General features: G+C 49.5%; 1 protein-coding gene across 1 annotated transcript in view; it reads left to right on the forward strand.

The window, feature by feature from the left end:
• Window positions 1–23,845, forward strand: part of LOC121548155 (collagen alpha-1(VII) chain-like) — a 95,506-nt gene that overhangs the window by 62,412 nt on the left and 9,249 nt on the right. Inside the window, exons 74-97 of the mRNA XM_045225413.1 lie at window positions 4,677–4,736; window positions 4,846–4,899; window positions 5,075–5,110; window positions 5,262–5,394; window positions 5,869–5,981; window positions 6,124–6,159; window positions 6,914–6,940; window positions 7,132–7,191; window positions 7,817–7,942; window positions 8,623–8,694; window positions 8,781–8,876; window positions 9,026–9,070; window positions 9,340–9,375; window positions 9,963–9,998; window positions 10,083–10,139; window positions 10,316–10,387; window positions 10,562–10,633; window positions 10,733–10,768; window positions 10,896–10,976; window positions 11,100–11,153; window positions 11,242–11,295; window positions 11,513–11,575; window positions 11,811–11,873; window positions 15,392–15,508. Of these exons, the coding sequence (XP_045081348.1) occupies window positions 4,677–4,736; window positions 4,846–4,899; window positions 5,075–5,110; window positions 5,262–5,394; window positions 5,869–5,981; window positions 6,124–6,159; window positions 6,914–6,940; window positions 7,132–7,191; window positions 7,817–7,942; window positions 8,623–8,694; window positions 8,781–8,876; window positions 9,026–9,070; window positions 9,340–9,375; window positions 9,963–9,998; window positions 10,083–10,139; window positions 10,316–10,387; window positions 10,562–10,633; window positions 10,733–10,768; window positions 10,896–10,976; window positions 11,100–11,153; window positions 11,242–11,295; window positions 11,513–11,575; window positions 11,811–11,873; window positions 15,392–15,508 (1,599 nt within the window). The remainder of the gene's footprint in view (window positions 1–4,676; window positions 4,737–4,845; window positions 4,900–5,074; window positions 5,111–5,261; window positions 5,395–5,868; window positions 5,982–6,123; window positions 6,160–6,913; window positions 6,941–7,131; window positions 7,192–7,816; window positions 7,943–8,622; window positions 8,695–8,780; window positions 8,877–9,025; window positions 9,071–9,339; window positions 9,376–9,962; window positions 9,999–10,082; window positions 10,140–10,315; window positions 10,388–10,561; window positions 10,634–10,732; window positions 10,769–10,895; window positions 10,977–11,099; window positions 11,154–11,241; window positions 11,296–11,512; window positions 11,576–11,810; window positions 11,874–15,391; window positions 15,509–23,845) is intronic.

Raw genomic sequence — 23,845 nt, forward strand, 5'->3', positions numbered from 1 at the left:
CCTGTGACAATCCTGCTGTCAGGAAACCACCAGGAGTCCATCCAGTTTCACCTCCTACACTCACCTGGCCAACCACTCATTCTTGGATACCCGTGGCTCCGTCAGCACAACCCCCCACATCGACTGGGAGACAGGAACAGTCCGTGAGTGGGGAAGGAGTTGTCACCAGACCTGTTTAAGGGGGGCCACCCTGCCCGTTCACCGGGGAAGGATCTAGCGCTACCTCCGACATATCCAATGTTCCGGCCTGTTACCACAGCCTGAAAGAGGTGTTCAACAAATCCAAGGCGACATCTCTACCCCCCACACAGACCCTATGACTGCGCGATTGATCTCCTGCCTGGCACAGCACCTCCCAAGGGTCGTCTGTATTCACTGTCAGCCCCGGAAAGAAAGGCCATGGAGGACTACATTAATGACTCTCTTGCCTCCGGGATAATTAGACCGTCGTCTTCCCCGCAGGAGCGGGATTCTTCTTTGTCGGCAAGAAGGACGGTTCTCTTCGTCCATGCATAGATTACCGGGGTCTGAACGACATCACGGTTAAGAATCGCTACCCACTGCCCTTACTTTCGTCTGCCTTCGAACTGCTGCAGGGAGCCACTGTATTCACTAAGCTGGACCTTCGCAATGCCTACCATCTGGTGCGGATGAGGGAGGGAGACGAATGGAAGACAGCGTTCAACACACCAACCGGCCACTATGAATATCTCGTCATGCCCTTCGGCCTCACCAATGCCCCAGCAGTTTTTCAAGCCCTAGTGAATGATATCCTCAGGGACATGCTAAATACGTTCGTATTTGTGTACCTTGACGATATTTTAATATTCTCAAAGACTCTGTCAGAACACACGCACCACGTCCGGTTGGTCCTGCGCCGCCTGCTGGAGAACTCTCTTTTCGTGAAGGCAGAGAAGTGCGAGTTCCATGCCAAGACCGTTTCATTCCTGGGGTATGTGGTGACCGAGGGCAGCATTCAGATGGATCTCACGAAGGTGTCGGCTGTCACTTCCTGGCCAGTTCCTGAGTCTCGGAAGAAGTTGCAACAGTTCCTGGGCTTTGCCAACTTTTATAGGAGATTCATCAGAAACTATAGCACAGTGGCTGCACCCCTCACGGCGCTAACCAGCACTAAACAACCGTACCAATGGACATCAGCTGCTGATAAGGCCTTCAATATCCTCAAGACATGTTTCACTTCTGCTCCCATCCTCCAGATGCCAGATGCAGCAAGGCAGTTTGTGGTGGAGGTAGATGCTTCGGACGTGGGAGTGGGTGCAGTGCTTTCTCAAAGAGCAGCTGAGGATGGCAAGATGCACCCCTGTGCCTTCTACTCCCGTCGGCTAACCCCTGCCGAATGCAACTACGACATTGGGAACCGCGAGCTGTTGGCTGTCAAGCTCGCCCTTGAAGAATGGCGGCACTGGTTAGAGGGGTCAAAGGAACCATTCGTAGTGTGGACAGACCACAAGAACCTGGAGTATATCCAAACAGCCAGGAGGCTGAACTCCCGTCAACAGCGGTGGTCTCTGTTCTTTACGCGCTTCAATTTCACGCTCTCCTACCGCCCGGGATCTCGCAACATCAAACCTGATGCTCTTTCCCGGATGTTTCAGAAGGACGAGACCACCGCCATGACAGCTCCCATTCTTCCCAGCCACTTGGTCGTAGCGGCCCTCACCTGGGAGATCGAGAAGCAGGTCATGGAGGCTCTTCGGGACCAGCCAGGTCCAAGCACCAGCGCCCCCCAACCGTCTGTTTGTTCCAGCAAATCTCAGGTCACCTGTGATTCAGTGGGGGCACGAATCCCGTCTGGCCTGTCATCCCGGCATCACTCGCACCCTTCATCTGGTCCGCCAGCGGTTCTGGTGGCGGGGGATGAGACGGGATGTCCGAGAATTCATCCGAGCTTGTCCCACTTGTAACCGAAACAAGACTCCCAACCAGCCTCCTGCTGGGTTGCTGCAACCCCTACTCATACCCAAGAGGCCCTGGTCCCACGTTTCACTGGACTTTGTTACGGGCCTTCCGCCCTCTGACGGACACACAGTCATCCTTACCATTGTTGACCGCTTTAGTAAGATGACCCACTTCGTGCCCCTTCCCAAACTACCCTCTGCTAAAGAGACCTCCCAGGTGGTCCTGGAACATGTGTTTCGTATCCATGGCCTACCCCAGGATATAGTGTCAGACCGGGGCCCGCAATTCTCAGCAACCTTTTGGAAGGAGTTCTGTCATCTCCTTGGGGCCACCGCCAGCCTATCGTCTGGATTCCACCCGCAGTCAAACGGCCAGACTGAACGCATGAACCAGGAGCTGGAGAAGGCACTGAGGTGTGTGGCTTCCCAAAATCCCCGGGCCTGGGCTCAACACCTGCTCTGGGTGGAATATGCCCATAATTCACTCACCAGTTCCTCCACCGGGCTCTCCCCCTTTCAGTGTGTCTACGGGTATCAACCTCCACTGTTTGCCAGCCAGGAGGCGGATGCCACCTGTCCGTCTGCTCTTGCGTATGCCCGCCGCTGCCGCCGCCACCCTGGGCCCAGGCTCGCACTGTGCTCCTGAAGTCTGGAACCAGCTACGCCGTCGGTGCCAACCGACGGAGGACCCCAGCACCTACTTACCGGGTTGGTCAGAAGGTCTGGCTGTCTGCCCGGATCTGCCGCTGCGGGTTGTATCACGAAAGCTGGCCCCTCGCTTCATTGGTCCTTTTCCTGTGCAGAAAGTCATCAGTCCAACGGCGGTCCGACTTCAGTTGCCCGCTTCCATGCGGGTCCACCCCCACCTTCCACGTCTCCAAGGTCAAGCCGGTCCATGAAAGTCCCCTGGTCCCTGCAGCTCCGGCGCCACCTCCTCCGCGCCTCGTAGATGGCGGTCCTGTCTTCACCGTCCGGCGGCTGCTCCGCTCTAGGCGAAGGGGTAGGGGTCTCAGTACCTCGTTGATTGGGAGGGATATGGTCCAGAGGAGAGGACCTGGATCCCGGCCAGGAGGATAGTGGACCGGACCCTTATCACTGACTTCCACCGACTACATCCTGATCAGCCTGCAATCCGTAGGGGGCCGTCCAAGAGGGGTTCCTAGCCGTCCGGCCCGCCCTGCTCCTGTCTCAGTGCCTGTCCTGTCTCCCGACCGTGACCCTCCAGCTCCTTCTGAGGATGAGGAGATTCACTCGGACCGCTCGGAGGAGTTCTGACCCGCCGCCTGCTCCCCTCCACCCTCCCGGCATGATGTTGTTCTTGGGACTTCTGGGGCCGTCCCTTGGAGGGGGTCCTGTCATGAGCACTCTCTCTCCCTGGTAGCAACATTAATTGCATTCAATTATCTTCCACTCTGCTCACCTCCCTCTCTCTACTCAGCCTAACTAGCTCCACCTGCCCTGCTCTGTTCTAATTACTCTGCCAGCTGAACTGCATTTCCCCACTACCTCTCCCAGTATATCAAGCCCTGTTTTTCAGCCAAGCCCTGTCAGATCGTCTTCAAACCCGGACCAGTAACCTGCCTGTCTGCGCTCTGACTCCTGTTTGTGATACCGATCCTTTCTTGACTGCCTCCTTGTTCTACTGCCCCGTCTATCCCAACCTGCCTTCTGGACCTCGACTACTCTCCGATCTTCAGCCCCTCCGGTAACTCGTTTCTGCCTTCTGTCTCTCACCACGATATTTGCCCAGCCCTGATCTGTACTTCTGCCTGCCATTCATATTGCTGTTGTGTGTGTGTGTTCCCCCAGGTCTCCGACCACCAGATGAGCGTGCCCAGACGTTTCACCACCCTCAGCCCGATACGCCGCTCCATCACTGGGGAACACACACACTAAGCACTTGGACTGGACACCCCCGGACATTTGGTGACCCCCGGAGCACAGGTACCCACAGGAGGACCCTGAAAGACCCCTGACACCCCTGGGACTCCTCTTCCCGCCTGTAACCTTGAATAAAGAACTCTGAATTTGAACTTGCGCTCTTGGGTCCTCTTCTGTTCGTGACAACTGTAGGTAAAGCTAAGTTAAATCAAGTCAGTGTCTTATATAATGATTATTGGACGAATAAAATTATGTTTTTTTTATTTTAGCGTTGACTTTGCATAAACTAATTTATTTATTAAAGAAGTTCAACATTTTACATTGGACCTAAGCTATAGTATAGCTTCTCTCTGTCGCTTCAGTATCACAACACTTTTTACCTCCTCATAATTTCTTCAACCATATTCTGATGATTTCAGTGTATCGCTGCTTATCAATTCCTCGACCAAACTTTATTTATTGAAAACATGGAAATAGATTGTATTTTGTTTATTTTCTGTATTAGTTACTACTTTTTCAATGAAATGTGTTTCCATTATATTCTTCAGAATATATAGTATTCAAACCTGTTTTCACTGGTGAAATTTTGATGGTATAATGTTCTCCCTTTGTATTTAACCTCTCTGTGTGCATGTAAGTAAATGTTCAAATGTTCAAAAGTCTTTGTGTCTTCTTTCATCTAACTGTAATCCATTTCTGATACATCATAATCTGAAGGGACATATACACTTGGTCCAGGAATGTGCACACGCACACGCACACACAAAGTGGAACACTAAGGCTGTAGGCCAAGCACCATGGGAACTCCCCACAGTGGTAATGGCACATCAATGACTTATGATCAATGACTCATGAAGTGGTTTTGGGAATTGGCAGGGGAGCCCATCTCATGTCCGGGTCAGAGTAAAGAAGAGCGCCTCCTGGCCTGATTACATGGTAAGTACACTGAAGAAATATGGCTTACCATTCAAATACATTGTAAGAGTTCCTCATTTTTGGAAAACAATGGCAATTGCCAGATATATTGGAGTCTTTGCTGTTTCAGGCATACATGCCAGGAACTGCCGGAGGAAGAAATCGATACCATGACGGACAAAAAGTAAACAGATTTATTTACTAGGGATATTTTTCTATTACAATGATATCAACTACTCATAGGTTGTTATTAAATCAACAGTTAGCATGGAAGGAATGGCACAGGAAATGGGTTCAGATAAGTTATTACACGGTCAATGTAAACAATGTCTGAACATTCCCTCTTTCTGTATTTAAAGTCACAGTCGGGAGCAAGAGGTTCCAAGAAATTAAATGTAAGTGTTGCTCAGCCAAAACATATTGGTGAATTGCCCAACGGAAGGACTGTAGTTTTGATTTTGAATCCATATAAATCAATCGCTATTTATGTCCAATGAATCAAGCAATCAATCAATAAACCAATCCATTTTTTATTTGTGGTTCAAGAGACAGAAACAAGAAAACAGAGACCCTCAGCCTGACCCTGAATCATATACAGAGAGGGAGGTCGACTATGAGACAGAAAGAGACTGGGAGACACCAACAGAGATGGAGGGAGAGAGAGAGGGAAAGGATGGAGATGGAGAGAGAGAGATGAAGATTGAGGGAGAGAGAGATGAACCCATTGCAGCAGAGGAGGAGGAAGAGACACATTGGGAAAGACAGAGAGAGGGGGGGATGGTGGAACAGAAAGGAAAAGAGATGGAAGGAGAGATATACCATGATGCAGAAAGAGAGGGAGAGGAAGAGAGAAGTGGCGACTCTGAGTGGGACATGGAGGAAGACGGTGAATACGAGAGGGAGAGAGAGAGGGAAAGGATGGAGATGGAGAGAGAGAGGGAAGCAGAGCTGGAGTTGCAAAGAGCGAAAATAGAGAGGGAGAGAGAACTAGAGAGGGAGAAAATGGAAAAGGAGAGAGATCTGCAAATGGAGAGGGAGAGTGAACTAGAGAGGGAGAGAACAGAGATAGAGGGAGGCAGAGACCTGGACAGGGAGAGAGAGGAGTGGGAGAGAACAGAGATAGAGGGAGGCAGAGACCTGGACAGGGAGAGAGAGGAGTGGGAGAGACGGAGGCAGGTGATGGAAAGAGAGAGAGGAAGACAAGAAGAGTATGAGGAGGAAGGAGGAGGAAGACCCTATCCAGGGCCAGAATATGACTATTTGAAGGTAAACTCACACACATCCCCCAATCTAAGTCCTGTGAAGATGACATGATAAAAACGCCTGTTCTGTTACCGTCATCTAACACGCATTTCTATCAAACTCCTTTTTGTGTTCCTTTTTGAGTGGTTCCTTCTGTTTTCTAAAGGGTGCACCGGGTGAAAATGGACTTCAGGGACCCAAGGTGACTACCAATCATTTTCAAATAATAAGTGTCTTCAAATGGAGTGAAATAACAATGTCCTGGATCGGCCCCCATATCTCTATAGTACCACGTTGCAATAAGGAACCCTTTATAAATAGTTTGTTAAGGGTGTATAAGACGTTTGTGACAATGTATTATTAATTTGTTGATCAGTGATACCCTGTGCATGGCAGACAATTCACACCATCTTTGCTACAGTATCACAAGCACCAAAATGACGAGAACTACTTGTTTTATAGTCTGTAACTCTCTTATAAATCAACGCAAACCTTTGATAAAGGGTACCTTAATGTAATTTCAACCCAGTCTGTCCTTACGTCACTATACAATGTCACCAGGTCACAACATCAAACGTGTCATCGCTCCCCTCCTACCCACATCTCATTATCAGTGTCTCACGCATGCACGTACACACACACACACACACACCTACCTACCTACCCACATCTTCCCCTATAAGCTCAGACAGAATGTTGGTCTTTGATGTCCCCAGAGTTCTATTTCTGATCCCTCAGTGGATTAATAATGTGGTATTAATAATTCTGAATGTTAGTTGGCGGCGTCGATACAAAAGATATCCTTGAAAAACTCTATGGAATTTTTTTCTCTCCGGCTGTCTGAATGGAACGGTACTATTTTGGTACATGAGAAGCAGACAGTCATATGGAGGGCATTCACTTGAATAACAATCCCTTTGTAACTCATTTGTTGACAATTCTCTTTGTTCTACAAGGGGGAACTTGGTGAAAAGGGACACAAGGTAAATGCTTTTCGAATTCAGTAATGTGACAAAGCAAAGCCCGACCCAAGGTCTTTTTAAGCAGTCATGTTTTGAACATTTAAGTATTTGTATTTATTGAAATATCTAACTAGAAGGACTCCTGCACACTGTACTGTATATTTGCAAATGAAACGTATCCTATTGCTATTGTTGTGTTGTTGTGCTTTTAGGGTGAGCCAGGTATTGGCCACAGAGGTCCTGTGGGACAGGCTGGTCCACCCGGAACTAAGGTAGACTCCCACACCATCACTTAGCTCTGCCCCCTACTTACAGCTTTAACTGGCTTCAAATGACAATTTTGTCACCTGAGGCCTGATTGTTGCTATGGAGATACAATAGTCAAGAGGAAACACTGAACTTCGAGAAATACCAACACTGTCCTTACCTGTCTCCTATTAGCTGTCCCGCCCCCCTCTCTGTGATTGTCTTTCTGTCTCTCTTTCTCTTTCAATTAATTTATGAATTGTTCTTATCTTCCATTTACAAACCAAAACACTAAAACGTATGGAATTAATAACTGCAAGGGAATTATCATTTAAATTATACCAGTGCAGTAATTAGATCAATGATAAAAAATATAAATATTCACTTTCTATCTTGGTCCCTCTGTCTCTCATTCTCTCCTTCTGTCTGTCTGTCTGTCTGTCTGTCTGTCTGTCTGTCTGTCTGTCTGTCTGTCTGTCTGTCTGTCTGTCTGTCTGTCTGTCTGTCTGTCTGTCTGTCTGTCTGTCTGTCTGTCTGTCTGTCTCTATCTCTGTCTCTTTCTCTCCTTCTGTCTGTATGTCTCTCTCTCTATCTCTGTCTCTGTCTCTCTTTTTGTCTGTGTCTGCATGTCTGTCCTTTTCCCTCTGTCAGGGTGAGCCTGGTGAACCGGGGCCCTCTGGAGCTCAGGGTATTCAGGGTGTCCGTGGTAACCCCGGTATCTCAGGTTCTCAGGGCCTGAGGGGCCAACCAGGAGACCCAGGAGAGGCGGGAAGAGAGGTGAGGAGCTCCCCGACCATCCCTTCAACCTGGGGCCAGGAGTTTGTCCTGATTACTGGAAGGCTTTGTACTGTAGTTATAAGAAACTCAACACCTTGTACTGTAGTTATAGGAAACTCAACACCTTGTACTGTAGTTATAGGAAACTCAACACCTTGTACTGTAGTGGCAGGTAGCTTAGTGGTTAAGAGCGTTGTGCCAGTAACCGAAAGGTCGCTGGTTCTAATCCCTGAGCCGACTAGGTGAAAAATCTGTCGATGTGCCCTTGAGCAAGGCACTTAACCCTAATTGCTCCTGTAAGTCGCTCTGGATAAGAGCGTCTGCTAAATGACTCAAATGTAAATGTAGTTATAGGAAAGTCAACACCTTGTACTGTAGTTATAAGAGACTCAACACCTTGAACTGTAGTTATAAGAGACTCAACACCTTGTACTGTAGTTGTAAGAGACTCAACACCTTGTACTGTAGTTATAAGAAACTCCAGGCCTTGTAGTTTTAGCCTATTTCCTGGTCAGATCATGTGGTCCCAAAAATGTTGCCGCCCAATTTATGTCATATTCAGCACTAACCAGAAAGCCAGAACAAAGTTATGTTTTTAAAGGGCAAAAATACTGCCTACTAAGTAGGAAGATAATTGTTATAAAGTAAGATGTGTTCTTACTGTTTTTGTTCATCTGTAGGGGGACAGGGGTAGAAGGGGTAAGAACGGATCATCCGGGACTCCAGGAACTAAAGGGAAAACTGGAATAGAGGTATGGAGAAATATAACTTGCCCTAGGCACTGTTTCCCTTCCTATGGTTATCATGTAACATAATGGATGTTTTCTGTTTACCAAAGGGTCCACCTGGTCTACCTGGGATGAAAGGAGATAAGGGTGACAGTATCCCGGGGGAACCAGGCGTCAGGGGTGTGGTCGGGATCACAGGTCGCAGGGTGAGACGGAACAATGGGCTTAATGACCTCAGAGATAGATTCTTGGCAGCATTGTAAAAGATAGAAAAGCTGCTCATCATGACGCAGTAACAACAGGATGGCACAATATACACCATTTTTATATTTGTGATGTGTTTTGTTTGTGACAGGGTGAAAAGGGCACTGCAGGAGTCTTAGGAGCCCCAGGTCACACTGTGAGTTAACATCATCACCTTTCATGATATGGACAGTCCAGAGGAGGCTGGTGGGAGAAGCTATAGAAGGACGGCTCATTGTAAATACTGGAATGCAATGAATCGAACGCCATCAAAGTGGTTTCCATGTGTTATGTGTTTGATACCATTCCAGCCATTAGAATGAGCCCATCCTCCTATAGCTCTTCCCACCAGCCTCCTCTGGTACAGTCATGTAGTTAAGGACATTTGTTACATAGCTACCTTGACCCTTGACCTCTTTTACTTAGGGTCCAAAGGGCTTCCCGGGCAGCAAAGGAGCAAAGGTAGATTGACTGTTACTTCTTTGATGACATGGTAATTTTTGACTATTCTGTGAAAAAATAAAAAAAATGTGCGATTGAGTGGGTCTTACTAAATACTTTGAGATTTTAGATTTTCAAACACTCATACGTCCACTCAGGTTCTCCAGATAATTTAGATACTTTTACTTTAGAGATAGTTTTAAAGATGGTTTTGACAGCCCGGTGTTTCAGCGTTCAGTCAAATTCTCTGCTCGTTCTATTGAAGTGTCACTTCTGTCTCTTTAAACCCTCTTTAGAACCCTATTTTTTAAACCTGTTTCAACACTCACCATGTGGCCAGTCTATTTCGATTAACTTCAGTCGATTTTTGTGTGTATATAGGGATGTGGAAAATGAAAATGAAGACTACCTGATACAGCCATATAGTATATAGTTTGTGTTTTCTACACACAGACTTCAAATAAATAGTATCTCATAGGCCCATACAGGCTGGGCACCATTTGGTGTATGACACTGATTTACAGTGTTTGTATTTTAATCATAGTATGAATGTTATAAGCCATTGATTCCTTTCATAAAATACCTGCTGACGTAATATATTTTCACAGGGTGACAGAGGTTTAGCAGGAGTACAAGGAGAGAGGGTGAGGTATACATGACATAAGTACTACGCTAAGAGTGTTTTGTGTATGATTCATTAATATATGATGTACCTTCTTTATGTTTAGGGAAGCCCTCTCCAAATCCAGGGACCCAGAGGCTACAAGGGCTTAAAAGGAGAAGGGGTGAGAAACAAGTCCCCGAAAACAAGTCCCCCAAAATGTATTTTGAATGCTAGTTTTTAGTTCCAGAGCAATCATCCTTAAAAAAAATGTTATTTTAGAGAGAGAGCTTTTGCATTTTCACATTGTGTGTTTTCCCGCTGAAGAGGCTGTTTATCTGTTTTGTTTGTTTGTTTTAGGGAGAGCGAGGCTCCCCAGGTTTCGATGGAGATAAAGGCGAGAAGGGAGAGGACGGGCCCCCGGGGTTTAAGGTGCTCCCTAATGATGAAATAACATTTTATGTGGAAAAAGAGAGAAAGAAAGATTGCTAATAGATGTAAAGAAAGAGAGTCAAACACCAACAGAAAGAGAAAATACATTATCCAAAACATGGAAGCCAAAGCACATACTGTTCTAACGTTCAGCTTTTTGTTCTCCATCTGAAGGGCCTCAAAGGAGAGGCAGGGGCCAAAGGAGCCATGGGGCTGTTTGGGGTCCGCGGACCAGTGGGCCAGAAGGTCCGTAGGAAATACAGCATGTATCAATCTACAGGCTACATGGAACCACTGTTATCAGATGCTGCTACGTGTATGCTCACTGTTGTTCTGTGCTTCCAGGGAGATACTGGCGAGCCTGGAGTCAATGGAGAAGTGGTGGGTATTTATCTGACACACTTTAACAGTGTCAAAATAAACAGTATCAGTATAACTGTATATATACTATGGTGGCGTGGAATGTGGTCAAAAACAGGCTTTGTTGATTGGCTTGTTGTTGTCACAGGGTCGTAACGGGGACGATGGATTGGACGGAGCCACAGGAGCCAAAGGAGACATGGGTCTCCAGGGACAGAAGGGAGATCAGGTGAGGAGAGTGTGGCATAGAGCATAGAAATTAGAGACTAGACAAATAGAACATGTCAACTGTTATGTTGTGAATCATTATACAGTCGTTCTATTCTGTTCCATTCTGATATTCTATTCCTAGGGTGACAGAGGTGAACCTGGCTTACCAGGGGATACTGGGCAGACAGGAGAGAAGGTGAGGGCTTGATCATAATGTATTAGGCATGTTAATGAGATGGTAATGCAATGATCAAAGGTAACTCTTGGTTGTGGTTGTTGCACAGGGATTCCGAGGCCTACCTGGACGCATAGGAAGCACTGGGCTAGATGGAGAAAAGGTGAGTTGCCTGCTGTGGGAATCAATACAATGATCACAACAACACAATGTGCTCCAGGTTTACAGTAGTGGCAACTAGCTGCCACACGCTGCATACCATTTAGTATACTGTTCAATCCTCTGACCTAATAGGTCACTGTCAGACTATGGTCAATGGTTGCACAGTTTCAGACACAGTTTCAGTGGAAATTGAAGTATTTCATCATTGTTTGACACAGGGAGAGATGGGGATTCCTGGAACCCCAGGACTTCCAGGGATCAATGGACTCACAGGACGGAAGGTAAGCACAAACACTGTAATTCCAATCTCCAAGGGTGTCTGATGGGGTTGGGATATGCAAGAAAAACATTTCCATTTCACACACACACTTGTGAAACAGGACAAATATAAGCACCCACCTAATTATTTATTTATTATTTATATACACACACAAATCAAAATCATTCTCACTAATCTTCTGAAAAGTGTTGATTATGATGTGTTGATGTGTTGTGTTGTGTTGTGTTGATGTGTAGGGTGGAAAAGGGAACGGGGGTATCAATGGAGTAGAGGGAGCCCCAGGACTGAAAGGAGAGAAGGTTGGTTCAAATCACGTAAATATCTGCCTTTATTAGACCGATAGAATACAATCGCTCGTTGAAATTATTACTATTAATATTCTACGTACTAAATCAAATCAAATCAAATCAAATTGTATTGGTCACATGCGCCGAATACAACAGGTGCAGACATTACAGTGAAATGCTTACTTACAGCCCTTAACCAACAGTGCATTTATTTTAAACAAAAAAAAGTAAAAATAAAACAACAACAAAAAAAGTGTTGAGGAAAAAAAAGAGCAGAAGTAAAATAAAGTGACAGTAGGGAGGCTATATATACAGGGGGGTACCGTTGCAGAGTCAATGTGCGGGGGCACCGGCTAGTTGAGGTAGTTGAGGTAATATGTACATGTGGGTAGAGTAAAGTGACTATGCATAAATAATTAACAGAGTAGCAGCAGCGTAAAAAGGATGGGGTGGGGGGGCAGTGCAAATAGTCCGGGTAGCCATGATTAGCTGTTCAGGAGTCTTATGGCTTGGGGGTAGAAGCTGTTGAGAAGTCTTTTGGACCTAGACTTGGCACTCCGGTACCGCTTGCCGTGCGGTAGCAGAGAGAACAGTCTATGACTAGGGTGGCTGGAGTCTTTGACAATTTTGAGGGCCTTCCTCTGACACCGCCTGGTATAGAGGTCCTGGATGGCAGGAAGCTTGGCCCCAGTGATGTACAGGGCCGTACGCACTACCCTCTGTAGTGCCTTGCGGTCGGAGGCCAAGCAGTTGCCATACCAGGCGGTGATGCAACCAGTCAGGATGCTCTCGATGGTGCAGCTGTAGAATTTTTTGAGAATCTGAGGACCAATGCCAAATCTTTTCAGTCTCCTGAGGGGGAATAGGCTTTGTCGTGCCCTCTTCACGACTGTCTTGGTGTGTTTGGACCATGATAATTCGTTGGTGATGTGGACACCAAGGAACTTGAAGCTCTCAACCTGTTCCACTACAGCCCCGTCGATGACAATGGGGGCGTGCTCAGTCCTCTTTTTTTTCCTGTAGTCCACAATCATCTCCTTTGTCTTGGTCACGTTGAGGGAGAGGTTGTTGTCCTGGCACCACACGGCCAGATCTCTGACCTCCTCCCTATAGGCTGTCTCATCGTTGTCGGTGATCAGGCCTACCACTGTTGTGACGTCGGCAAACTTAATGATGGTGTTGTAGTCGTGCCTGGCCATGCAGTCATGGGTGAACAGAGAGTACAGGAGGGGACTGAGCACGCACCCCTGAGGGGGCCCCCGTGTTGAGGATCAGTGTGGCAGATGTGTTGTTACCTACCCTTACCACCTGGGGGCGGCCCGTCAGGAAGTCCAGGATCCAGTTGCAGAGGGAGGTGTTTAGTCCCAGGATCCTTAGCTTAGTGATGAGCTTAGAGGGCACTATGGTGTTGAATGCTGAGCTGTAGTCAATGAATAGCATTCTCACGTAGGTGTTCCTCTTGTCCAGGTGGGAAAGGGCAGTGTGGAGTGCAATAGAGATTGCATCATCTGTGGATCTGTTGGGGCGGTATGCAAATTGGAGTGGGTCTAGGGTTTCTGGGATAATGCTGTTGATGTGAGCCATGACCAGCCTTTCAAAGCACTTCATGGCTACAGACGTCAGTGCTACGGGTCGGTAGTCATTTAGGCAGGTTATCTTAGAGTCCTTGGGCACGGGGACTATGGTGGTCTGCTTGAAACATGTTGGTATTACAGACTCAGTCAGGGACATGTTGAAAATGTCAGTGAAGACACTTGCCAGTTGGTCAGCACATGCTCGGAGTACACTGGTAATCCGTCTGGCCTTGCGGCCTTGTGAATGTTGACCTGCTTAAAAGTCTTACTCACATCGGCTACGGAGAGCGTGATCACATAGTCATCCGGAACAGCTGGTGCTCTCATGCATGCTTCAGTGTTGCTTGCCTCGAAGCGAGCATAGAAGTGGTTTAGCTCGTCTGGTAGGCTTGTGTCACTGGGCAGCTCGCGGCTGTGCTTCCCTTTGTAGTCTGTAATAGTTTTCAAGCCCTGCCACATCCGACGAGCGTCAGAGCCAGTGTAGTACGATTCAATCTTAGTCCTGTATTGACTCTTTGCCTGTTTGATGGTTCGTCGGAGGTCATAGCGGGATTTCTTATAAGCGTCCGGGTTAGAGTCCCGTTCCTTGAAAGCGGCAGCTCTACCCTTTAGCTCAGTGCGGATGTTTCCTGTAATCCATGGCTTCTGGTTGGGGTATGTACGTACGGTCACTGTGGGGACGACATCATCGATGCACTTATTGATGAAGCCAGTGACTGATGTGGTGTACTCCTCAATGCTGTCTGAAGAATCCCGGAACATGTTCCAGTCTGTGCTAGCAAAACAGTCCTGTAGCTTAGCATCTGCGTCATCTGACCACTTTTTTATTAACCGAGTCACTGGTGCTTCCTGCTTTAGTTTTTGCTTATAAGCAAGAATCAGGAGGATAGAGTTATGGTCAGATTTGCCAAATGGAGGGCGAGGGAGAGCTTTGTATGCGTCTCTGTGTGTGGAGTAAAGGTGGTCTAGAGTTTTTTTTCCTCTGGTTGCACATTTAACATGCTGGTAGAAATTAGGTAGAACGGATTTAAGTTTCCCTGCATTAAAGTCCCCGGCCACTAGGAGCGCTGCATCTGGATGAGCGTTTTCCTGTTGATTAATGGCCTTGTACAACTCATTCAGTGCAATCTTAATGCCAGCATTGGTTTGTGGTGGTAAATAGACAGCTATGAAAAATATAGATGAAAACTCTCTTGGTAAATAGTGTGGTCTACAGCTTATCATAAGATACTCTACCTCAGGCGAGCAAAACCTCGAGACTTCCTTATTATTTGATTTTGTGCACCAGCTGTTGTTTACAAATATACACAGACCGCCACCCCTTGTCTTACCGGAGTCAGCCGTTCTGTCCTGCCGATGTAGCGTATAGCCTGCTAGCTGAATGTTATCATTGTCGTCGTTCAGCCACGACTCGGTGAAACATAAGATATTACAGTTTTTAATGTCCCGTTGGTAGGATAACCGTAATCTTAAGTCATCCAATTTATTTTCAAATGATTGAACGTTGGCTAATAGGATTGATGGAAGAGGCAGTTTACTCGCTCGCCGTCGGATCCTTACAAGGCACCCCGATCTACGTCCACGATATCTCCGTCTCTTCCTCACGCGAATGACAGGGATTTGGGCCTTGTCGGGTGTCTGTATGATATCCTTCGCGGCCGCCTCGTTGAAGAAAAAATATTCGTCCAATACGAGGTGAGTAATCGCTGTCCTAATATCCAGAAGCTCTTTTTGGTTATAAGAGACGATGGCAGAAACATTATGTACAAAATAAATTACAAATAACGCGGAAAAACACACATAATAGTACAATTGGTTAGAGGGCTGTAAAACGGCAGCCATCTTCTCCGGCGCTGTCTTCATACTACAGAGGAATGTGGAAATATTCATATAGTTCTTGAAGCATTATGTTTTTCTCCCATCATGCACCATTCATGTTGTCCCTGTCTTGTGCAGGGCACCACTGGTTTCCCAGGGTTCCCTGGGTTTAAGGGGTCAGCAGGGACACCAGGAAGTGATGGAGCGGAGGGGCGACCAGGACATAATGGGTCCAAGGGAGAGACAGGAACCAAGGTAGATTGAGGTTGCCTTCCGGTCAAGGTTATTATAGTAAATGAAAACTGAACTAAAATAAAAACTAAAATTGGAAAAACTATTTAGTAAATGGGAATACTTAAACTGTACTGAAACTATTATCTTTGCCTGCAAAACTGCTAACTAAAATAGTTTAAAATTGAGTTTTCGAGGTTCTGAATCTGGTGGGTATAGGTCTAGCTTGTGCATCCTTATCACTAGCTATCACTAGCTAACAGGGAAGAAATCCAAGGGCGAGCACGGAGCGTGAGTGGGCCAAGCAAGAACAGCTTGTGAAGTTAATGGAGCCGTTCGCAATACACACCGACCAACTTCAAACTGACAGCCAAACTGATGTGGTACCGTGCCTTCTCAACCTTGAGGCACACTTGCAGTCAACTACTGTTGCAAAACAGTTGGCACAGGTCCTCCTGAAGTCACTGCGTGAGCGCTTCGCATGCATACTGAATGGCAGCTAACTTCAATCCAACAAGGCATTAAGTGCCCTGTGTGAGATGGGGAAATACCTGGAAGAGGTAAAGGAAGGCATGTTTACAGAGTCACCTCTCCAGTTCTGGCAGGCAAGGATTGCTGTTTATCCAAAGCTGTGCTCTGTGGCACTAGATCTGGTTTCTGCACCTGCATCCCAAGCGTTTGTGGAGAGAATTTTCTCTGACTGTGGACAACTGTCATCAAACGAACACCTCTCTTGAAGATAAACCAGAACATCTTGTTTGCTTGAACAGAAACAAACACACACACACAAGCTGGCTGGCTGTGAACTGATAGATTTGTGGAGAAGTGTTGTATTGCATATGTTTTTGCTGCTGTTGCAGCTGTTTTTAGTAGCCCTATTTGAAGGGGTTAGTCAGTGATACATGTTTAATATTACATAAATATAAAATGTCAAATGTATCATGATTCATTTGTAGTTTTTGTGTCAGATAAAGGTACAGGTACTTGATTCTTCTTACATCTACTACTAAAGCTAAAAAAGCAAAGGGATTGGTGTAAACATGGGCAAGAGAGTTTCCTTCCACAATATTTCTTGCACCAGTCTAGGCACTTATCCTTTCAATCCAATTCACAATAGGATTGATTTATAATTTACACCTAACCAAACCTATGTCCTGGCCACGGAGTTGTATGGAGTACTCTAGTGGCCAAAAGCCTGTGTTTACATGGGCAGCGCCATTGAGGACTTTCGCCATTTTGATTTGGCATGACCTGATGGCCCGGTTGGAGTCGTGACAGCTGGGTCATCAGGAGGGATCAGCCAATTCATTTTACTTGAATTATTATTTCATGATGGCGTCTGTGATAGCTGCCCTTGCTGACACAGATACAGGGATTGTCAGGAATGCTGTAGGTGGGTGTAGTGGAGGAATCAAGCGCAGGACACCGAAGTATAGTCCAAAATACTTTAGTGTAATTCCCAACAAGGGAAAAATCGAACACACTGGCCCGCAGGCGAAACTACGCACGAAGGCGACAAAAACAAAAGGCGCACAAACCATGTGCGTAAACGCTCCAAACCAGTGGAGTAAAGCTCAACCGAGCGAATAAGTAATATATATACAAGCACAACACACGACAGAAAATCAATCACACACAACACTAGACAAACACAACGAGAAACTTATAGGACACTAATTACACTAAACGAGAACAGGTGTCACAACAAACAGACAAAAGCAAACGAACATAGAAACATGCAACGGTGGCAGCTAGTATTCCGGAGACAACGAACGCCGAAGCCTGCCCGAACAAGGAAGAGAGGCAGCCTCGGCCGAAACCGTGACAGTACCCCCCCCCTTGACGCGCGGCTCCAGACGTGCGCCGACTCCGGCCTCGAGGACGACCAGGAGGACGCGGAGCAGGGTGCGTCGGGTGCCCACGATGGAATTCCGTCAGGAGAGACGGGTCCAAAATGTCTCTCCTCGGCACCCAGCACCGTTCCTCCGGACCGTACCCCTCCCACTCCACTAGATATTGGAGACCCCCCCATCCGACGTCTCGAATTCAAGATGGACCTCACGGAGTACGCCGGTGCCCCCTCGATGTCCAATGGGGGCGGAGGAGTCTCCCTGATCTCACTTTCTTGGAGTGGGCCAGCTACCACCGGCCTGAGAAGAGACACATGGAACGAGGGGTTAATACTTTTATATTCAACAGGTAGTTGTAATTTGTAACACACCTCGTTCAACCTTCTCAGGACTTTAAATGGCCCTACAAACCGCCGACCCAGTTTCCGACAGGGCAGGCGGAGGGGCAGGTTTCTGGTAGAGAGCCAGACTCGATCACCAGGTGCGTACACCGGTCCCTCACTGCGGTGGAGATCGGCGCTCGCCTTATGACGACGGAGGGCCCGCTGCAGGTGGACGTGTGCAGCGTTCCATGTCTCCTCCGAGCGCCGCGCCCACTCATCCACTGCAGGAGCCTCGATCTGGCTCTGCTGCCAAGGTGCCAGAACCGGCTGGTAACCTAACACACATTGGAAAGGGGTTAGGTTAGTGGAGGAATGGCGTAGGGAATTCTGGGCCATCTCGGCCCAGGGAACGTACTCTGCCCACTCCTCCGGCCGGTCCTGGCAGTATGTTCTAAGAAACCTACCCACATCCTGGTTCACGCGTTCCACCTGCCCATTACTCTCCGGGTGGTAACCCGAGGTGAGGCTCACCGAGACCCCCAACCGCTCCATAAAGGCTCTCCAGACCCTGGAGGTAAATTGGGGACCTCGATCAGACACAATATCCTCGGGTACCCCGTAGTGCCGGAACACATGGGTGAATAGTGCTTCGGCAGTTTGCAGGGCAGTAGGAAGGCCCGGCATGGGGAGCAAACGACAGGCCTTAGAAAACCGGTCCACAACGACCAGTATAGTGGTATTCCCCTGTGAAGGAGGAAGGTCAGTAAGGAAATCCACCGAGAGGTGGGACCATGGTCGTTGTGGAACGGGCAGGGGTAGTAACTTACCCCTAGGCAGATGTCTAGGCGCCTTACACTGGGCGCACACCGAGCAGGAGGAAACATAAACCCTCACATCCCTTGCCAACGTGGGCCACCAGTACTTGGCACTAAGACAGTGCACTGTCCGGCCGATACCAGGGTGTCCAGAGGAGGGTGACGTGTGAGCCCAATAGATCAATCGATCCCGAACCTTGAGCGGAACGTACTTCCGACCCTCCGGGCATTGCGGTGGACTAGGGTCGGTGCGTAACGCCCGCTCGAGCTCAGCATCGACCTCCCACACTACCGGTGCCACCAGACACGACTCCGGCAGTATGGGAGTGGGCTCCACGGACCTCTCCTCCGTGTCATATCGCCGAGACAGCGCATCTGCCTTACCGTTCTGTGACCCAGGGATGTACGTGATCTTAAATGTAAACCGGGTCAAAAACATATTCCATCTTGCCTGGCGAGGGTTCAGCCTCCTCGCTGCCCGGATGTACTCCAGGTTACGGTGGTCCGTCAAAATGAGGAAAGGGTGTTGAGCCCCCTCAAGCCAGTGCCTCCACACTTTTAGGGCCTGTACCACGGCTAACAGCTCCCTGTCCCCTACGTCATAGTTTCGCTCCGCCGGACTGAGCTTCTTGGAATAAAAAGCACAGGGGCGGAGTTTAGGTGGCGCGCCTGACCGTTGTGAAAGCACGGCTCCTATACCGGCCTCTGACGCGTCCACCTCTACCTGAAATGGCAAAGAGGGATCCGGATGCGCCAGCACCGGGGCCAAGGTAAACAGGTCCTTCAGCCTCCCAAACGCCCTGTCCGCCTCAGCAGACCACTGCAGACGCACCGGACCCCCCTTCAACAGAGACGTGATGGGAGCTGCCACCTGTCCAAAACCCCGGATAAACCTCCGGTAGTAATTCGCAAACCCCAAAAACTGCTGCACCTCCTTCACAGTGGTTGGTGTTTGCCAATTACGCACGGCTGACACCCGGTCTACCTCCATCTTCACCCCTGACGCAGACAACTGATACCCCAAAAAGGAGACCGACTCCTGGAAAAACAGACACTTCTCTGCCTTCACATACAGGTCGTGCTCCACCAGCCTCCGCAACACTCTGCGCACCAGGGCCACATGCTCGACTCGGGTAGGTGAGTACACGAGAATGTCATCTATGTACACAACCACCCCCTGCCCCTGCATGTCCCTGAAGATCTCATCCACGAATGATTGGAAAACTGACGGAGCGTTCATCAACCCGTATGGCATGACAAGATACTCGTAATGGCCCGAGGTGGTACTAAAGGCTGTCTTCCATTCATCGCCCTCCCTGATGCGCACCAAGTTGTACGCGCTCCTGAGATCTAATTTAGTGAAGAAACGTGCCCCATGCAATGACTCAGTCATGGTCGCAATCAGCGGGAGTGGATAACTGTACTTCACCGTGATCTGATTGAGACCACGGTAATCGATGCACGGGCGTAAACCACCATCCTTTTTCTTCACAAAAAGAAACTCGAGGACGCAGGGGAAGTGGAAGGCCGTATGTATCCTTGTCTCAGAGATTCGTCTATGTAAGTCTCCATAGCTTTCTTCTCCTCCTGAGACAGAGGATACACATGGCTCCGTGGGAGCGCAGCTCCTGCCTGGAGGTCTATCGCACAATCTCCCTGCCTATGGGGCGGCAACTGCGTCGCCCTCGACTTACTAAACGCAATAGCCAAATCCCCATACTCAGGGGGGAACGTGCAATGCGGGCACCTGGTTTGGACTCTCCACCGAGGTAGCCCCTACGGAAACGCCCAAACATCGACCCACACACTGGGCAGACCACTCCATCAGAGCCCTCTCCTGCCACGAAATCGATGGGTTATGGGTACTCAACCAGGGCATGCCCAGCACCACCGGATACGCAGGCGAGTCGATCAGAAATAGCTGAATCATCTCCTGATGACCCCCCTGCGCACACATCCTAAGTGGCGCAGTGACCTCCCTGATCAAGCCTGCACCCAACGGACGGCTATCTAGGGCATGAACGGGGAAAGGGACGTCAACAGGGAGAAGGGGAATCCCTAAGGCTAAACAAAACTTCTTATCAACAAAATTCCCAGCCGCGCCTGAATCTACCAGCGCCTTATGCTGGGAATGAGGTGCTACCTGTGGAAAACGCACAGGTATACAGAAATGTGCAACAGAGAGCTCTGGGTGAGTGGGGCGCCTACTCACCTGGAAGGACTCCCCAGTGCGGGACCTGTCGTCCTCTCCCCTAGGAGGCCATCCCCAGCACCTAGCCGCGGTGTGTCCTCCCCGACCACAGTTGGTGCAGGAGATGGACCCCCTCGTAAGCCGACCCCTCCTCTCTCTAGCGCCAGCGCCCCCGAGCTCCATGGGGCACGGCTCGGAGGCGCTGGAGGGTGAAATGGACGGACCCCCCTCGGAACGTCCGCGGGTAGCTAGCAGGTTATCCAGCCTGATGGACATGTCGACCAACTGGTCGAACGAGAGGCTGGTGTCCCTACAGGCCAGCTCCAGATGGACGTCCTCGCGTAGACTACATCTGTAGTGATCGATGAGAGCCCGCTCATTCCACCCTGCATCCCCTGCTAGAGTATGGAATTCTAGGGCGAACTCCTGGGCACTCCTCCTCCCCTGCCGGAGGAAGACCAGACGCTCCCCCGCCGCTTTCCCCTCCGGGGGATGGTCAAACACCGCCTTGAAGCGGCGGGAGAACTCGTCGTAGGTGATGGTGTCCGCGTCGATCCTCCTCCACTCTGCGTTGGCCCATTCCAACGCCTTCCCGGAAAGGCAGGAGATCAGGGCGGACACGCTCTCATGTCCCGAGGGCGCCGGGTGCACGGTGGCCAGGTACAGCTCCACCTGGAGAAGGAATCCCTGACACCCGGCCGCGGTCCCATCGTAGGCCCTCGGGAGCGAGAGTCGAACTCCTCTGGGTTCCGGAGCGGGAATGGGCGGACTTGCCGATGGTGCTGGCAGAGAGGATGGCGGTGGAGGAGTCCCCCAGCCTCGGATGGTGGTGATCACCTCCTGCAGTGCGGACCCCATCTGCAGGATCTGGTCACTCTGTTCACTGACCTTTTCCTCCAGTGTCGCCTGGGCTGCTGCGGCTCCTGCTGATTCCATTCTAGAAGGTGTGTGATTCTGTCAGGAATGCTGTAGGTGGGTGTAGTGGAGGAATCAAGCGCAGGACACCGAAGTATAGTCCAAAAGACTTTAGTGTAATTCCCAACAAGGGAAAAATCGAACACACTGGCCCGCAGGCGAAACTACGCACGAAGGCGACAAAAACAAAAGGCGCACAAACCATGTGCGTAAACGCTCCAAACCAGTGGAGTAAAGCTCAACCGAGCGAATAAGTAATATATATACAAGCACAACACACGACAGAAAATCAATCACACACAACACTAGACAAACACAACGAGAAACTTATAGGACACTAATTACACTAAACGAGAACAGGTGTCACAACAAACAGACAAAAGCAAACGAACATAGAAACATGCAACGGTGGCAGCTAGTATTCCGGAGACAACGAACGCCGAAGCCTGCCCGAACAAGGAAGAGAGGCAGCCTCGGCCGAAACCGTGACAGGGATGTTATGTTTATCCAAGTCTATGGTCCTGGCCCATCATCTTACTGCCCCCCAGTGGCAAAAAGTGACATCCCAAAAAAACGAACTATAGGCCTAATGGCTAGCCTCCCATTGGCCACTTTCTGTCCCTAACACTAAAACTGAAACGAAATCATCTGAAAACGACATAGAAAGGTTTTTATCAAACTGAAATTAAATAAAAACTAGTCAATCAAGTCTGAAAACTAACTGAAACTAAACTGAATTAAAAAATAATAATCTAAAAACGAATAGAAATAAAAAACAAATCTTAAATCATCGAACTATAGTAACCTTGCTTCCGGTAACCTATTGTATATTGGTGTCATGGAAGCACAATTTTGTGTGTACTCTGTGTGTCTGTTCGTGTGTCTGTGTGTCTGTGTGTCAGTGTGTCTGTGTGTCTGTGTCACGATCGTCGTAGGAGTGAGTAGACCAATACGCAGCGTGTTGCACGAACATGGTGATCTTTATTATCGACAGCGATAAAAAGCACACTAAACAAAACAAATACACGACTCGTGAAGTCCACGGTGACACTGACCGAACACGGAACAAAAACCCACAAACACAAAGTGAAACACAGACAGTTAAATATGGCTCCCAATCAGAGACAACCAGCACACAGCTGACACTCGTTGCCTCTGATTGGGAGTCACTCAGTCAAACATAGAAACAGACTAACTAGAACCCCCAACATAGACATAACCACATAGAACAAACACACTCTGGCTCAACAAATAGAGTCCATTAGCCAGGGTGTGACAGTACTCCCCTAAAGGCGCGGACTGCGACCGCGCCTCAAAAACGCAAAACAGGGAGGGCTGGGTGGGCATACCTCCTCGGCGGCGGTTCTGGCTCCGGGCTTGCCCACCACCCTCCAATAAACCCCCATAGCGCCCCCTGGTCCGGTCTGGTCCCGCTGGCTGGAGCTGACCTGGACGTAGCAGGAGCGGCTAGCTTCAGCTCCGTTGTGGAGCCGTTGACCGGTACCTGATTAGGCACCGGTGACCCAGGCACGGGTTGTGCTGGACAGACGACGCGCACCCCTGGCTTGGCGCGCGAGGCAGGAAAGGACCGGACCTGGCTGACGATGCGCACCCCTGGCCTGGTGCGTGGAGCAGCCACGGGCCGGACCGGGCTGACGACTCGCACCCCTGGCTTTGTGCGTGGAGCCGGAACGGGCCTCACCGGACTGACGACTCGCACCCCTGGCTTGGTGCGTGGAGCCGGAACGGGCCTCACCGGACTGACGACTCGCACCCCCTGGCTTGGTGCGAGTAGCAGGAACGTTCTGGACCAGGCTGACGACTCGCACCCCTGGCTTGGTGCGAGTGGCAGGAACAGGCTGGACCAGGCTGACGACTCGCACCCCTGGCTTGGTGCGAGTGGCAGGAACAGGCCGGGCCGGGCTGGCGACTCGCACCCCTGGCTTGGTGCGAGTGGCAGGAACAGGCCGGGCCGGGCTGGCGACGCGCACCGTCTGTTTGGTGCGAGTGGCAGGAACAGGCCGGGCCGGGCTGGCGACGCGCACCGTAGGTTTGGTGCGAGTGGCAGGAACAGGCCGGGCCGGGCTGGCGACGCACACCGTAGGTTTGGTGCGAGTGGCAGGAACAGGCCGGGCCGGGCTGACGACGCACACCGTAGGTTTGGTGCGTGGAGCAGGAACAGGCCGGGCGACGCACACCGTAGGCTTGGTGCGTGGAGCAGGAACAGGCCGGGCCGGGCTGGCGACGCGCACCATAGGCTCGGTGCG

This window comes from Coregonus clupeaformis, chromosome 2 (genome assembly GCF_020615455.1).
Source record: "Coregonus clupeaformis isolate EN_2021a chromosome 2, ASM2061545v1, whole genome shotgun sequence".
NCBI lineage: Eukaryota > Metazoa > Chordata > Actinopteri > Salmoniformes > Salmonidae > Coregonus > Coregonus clupeaformis.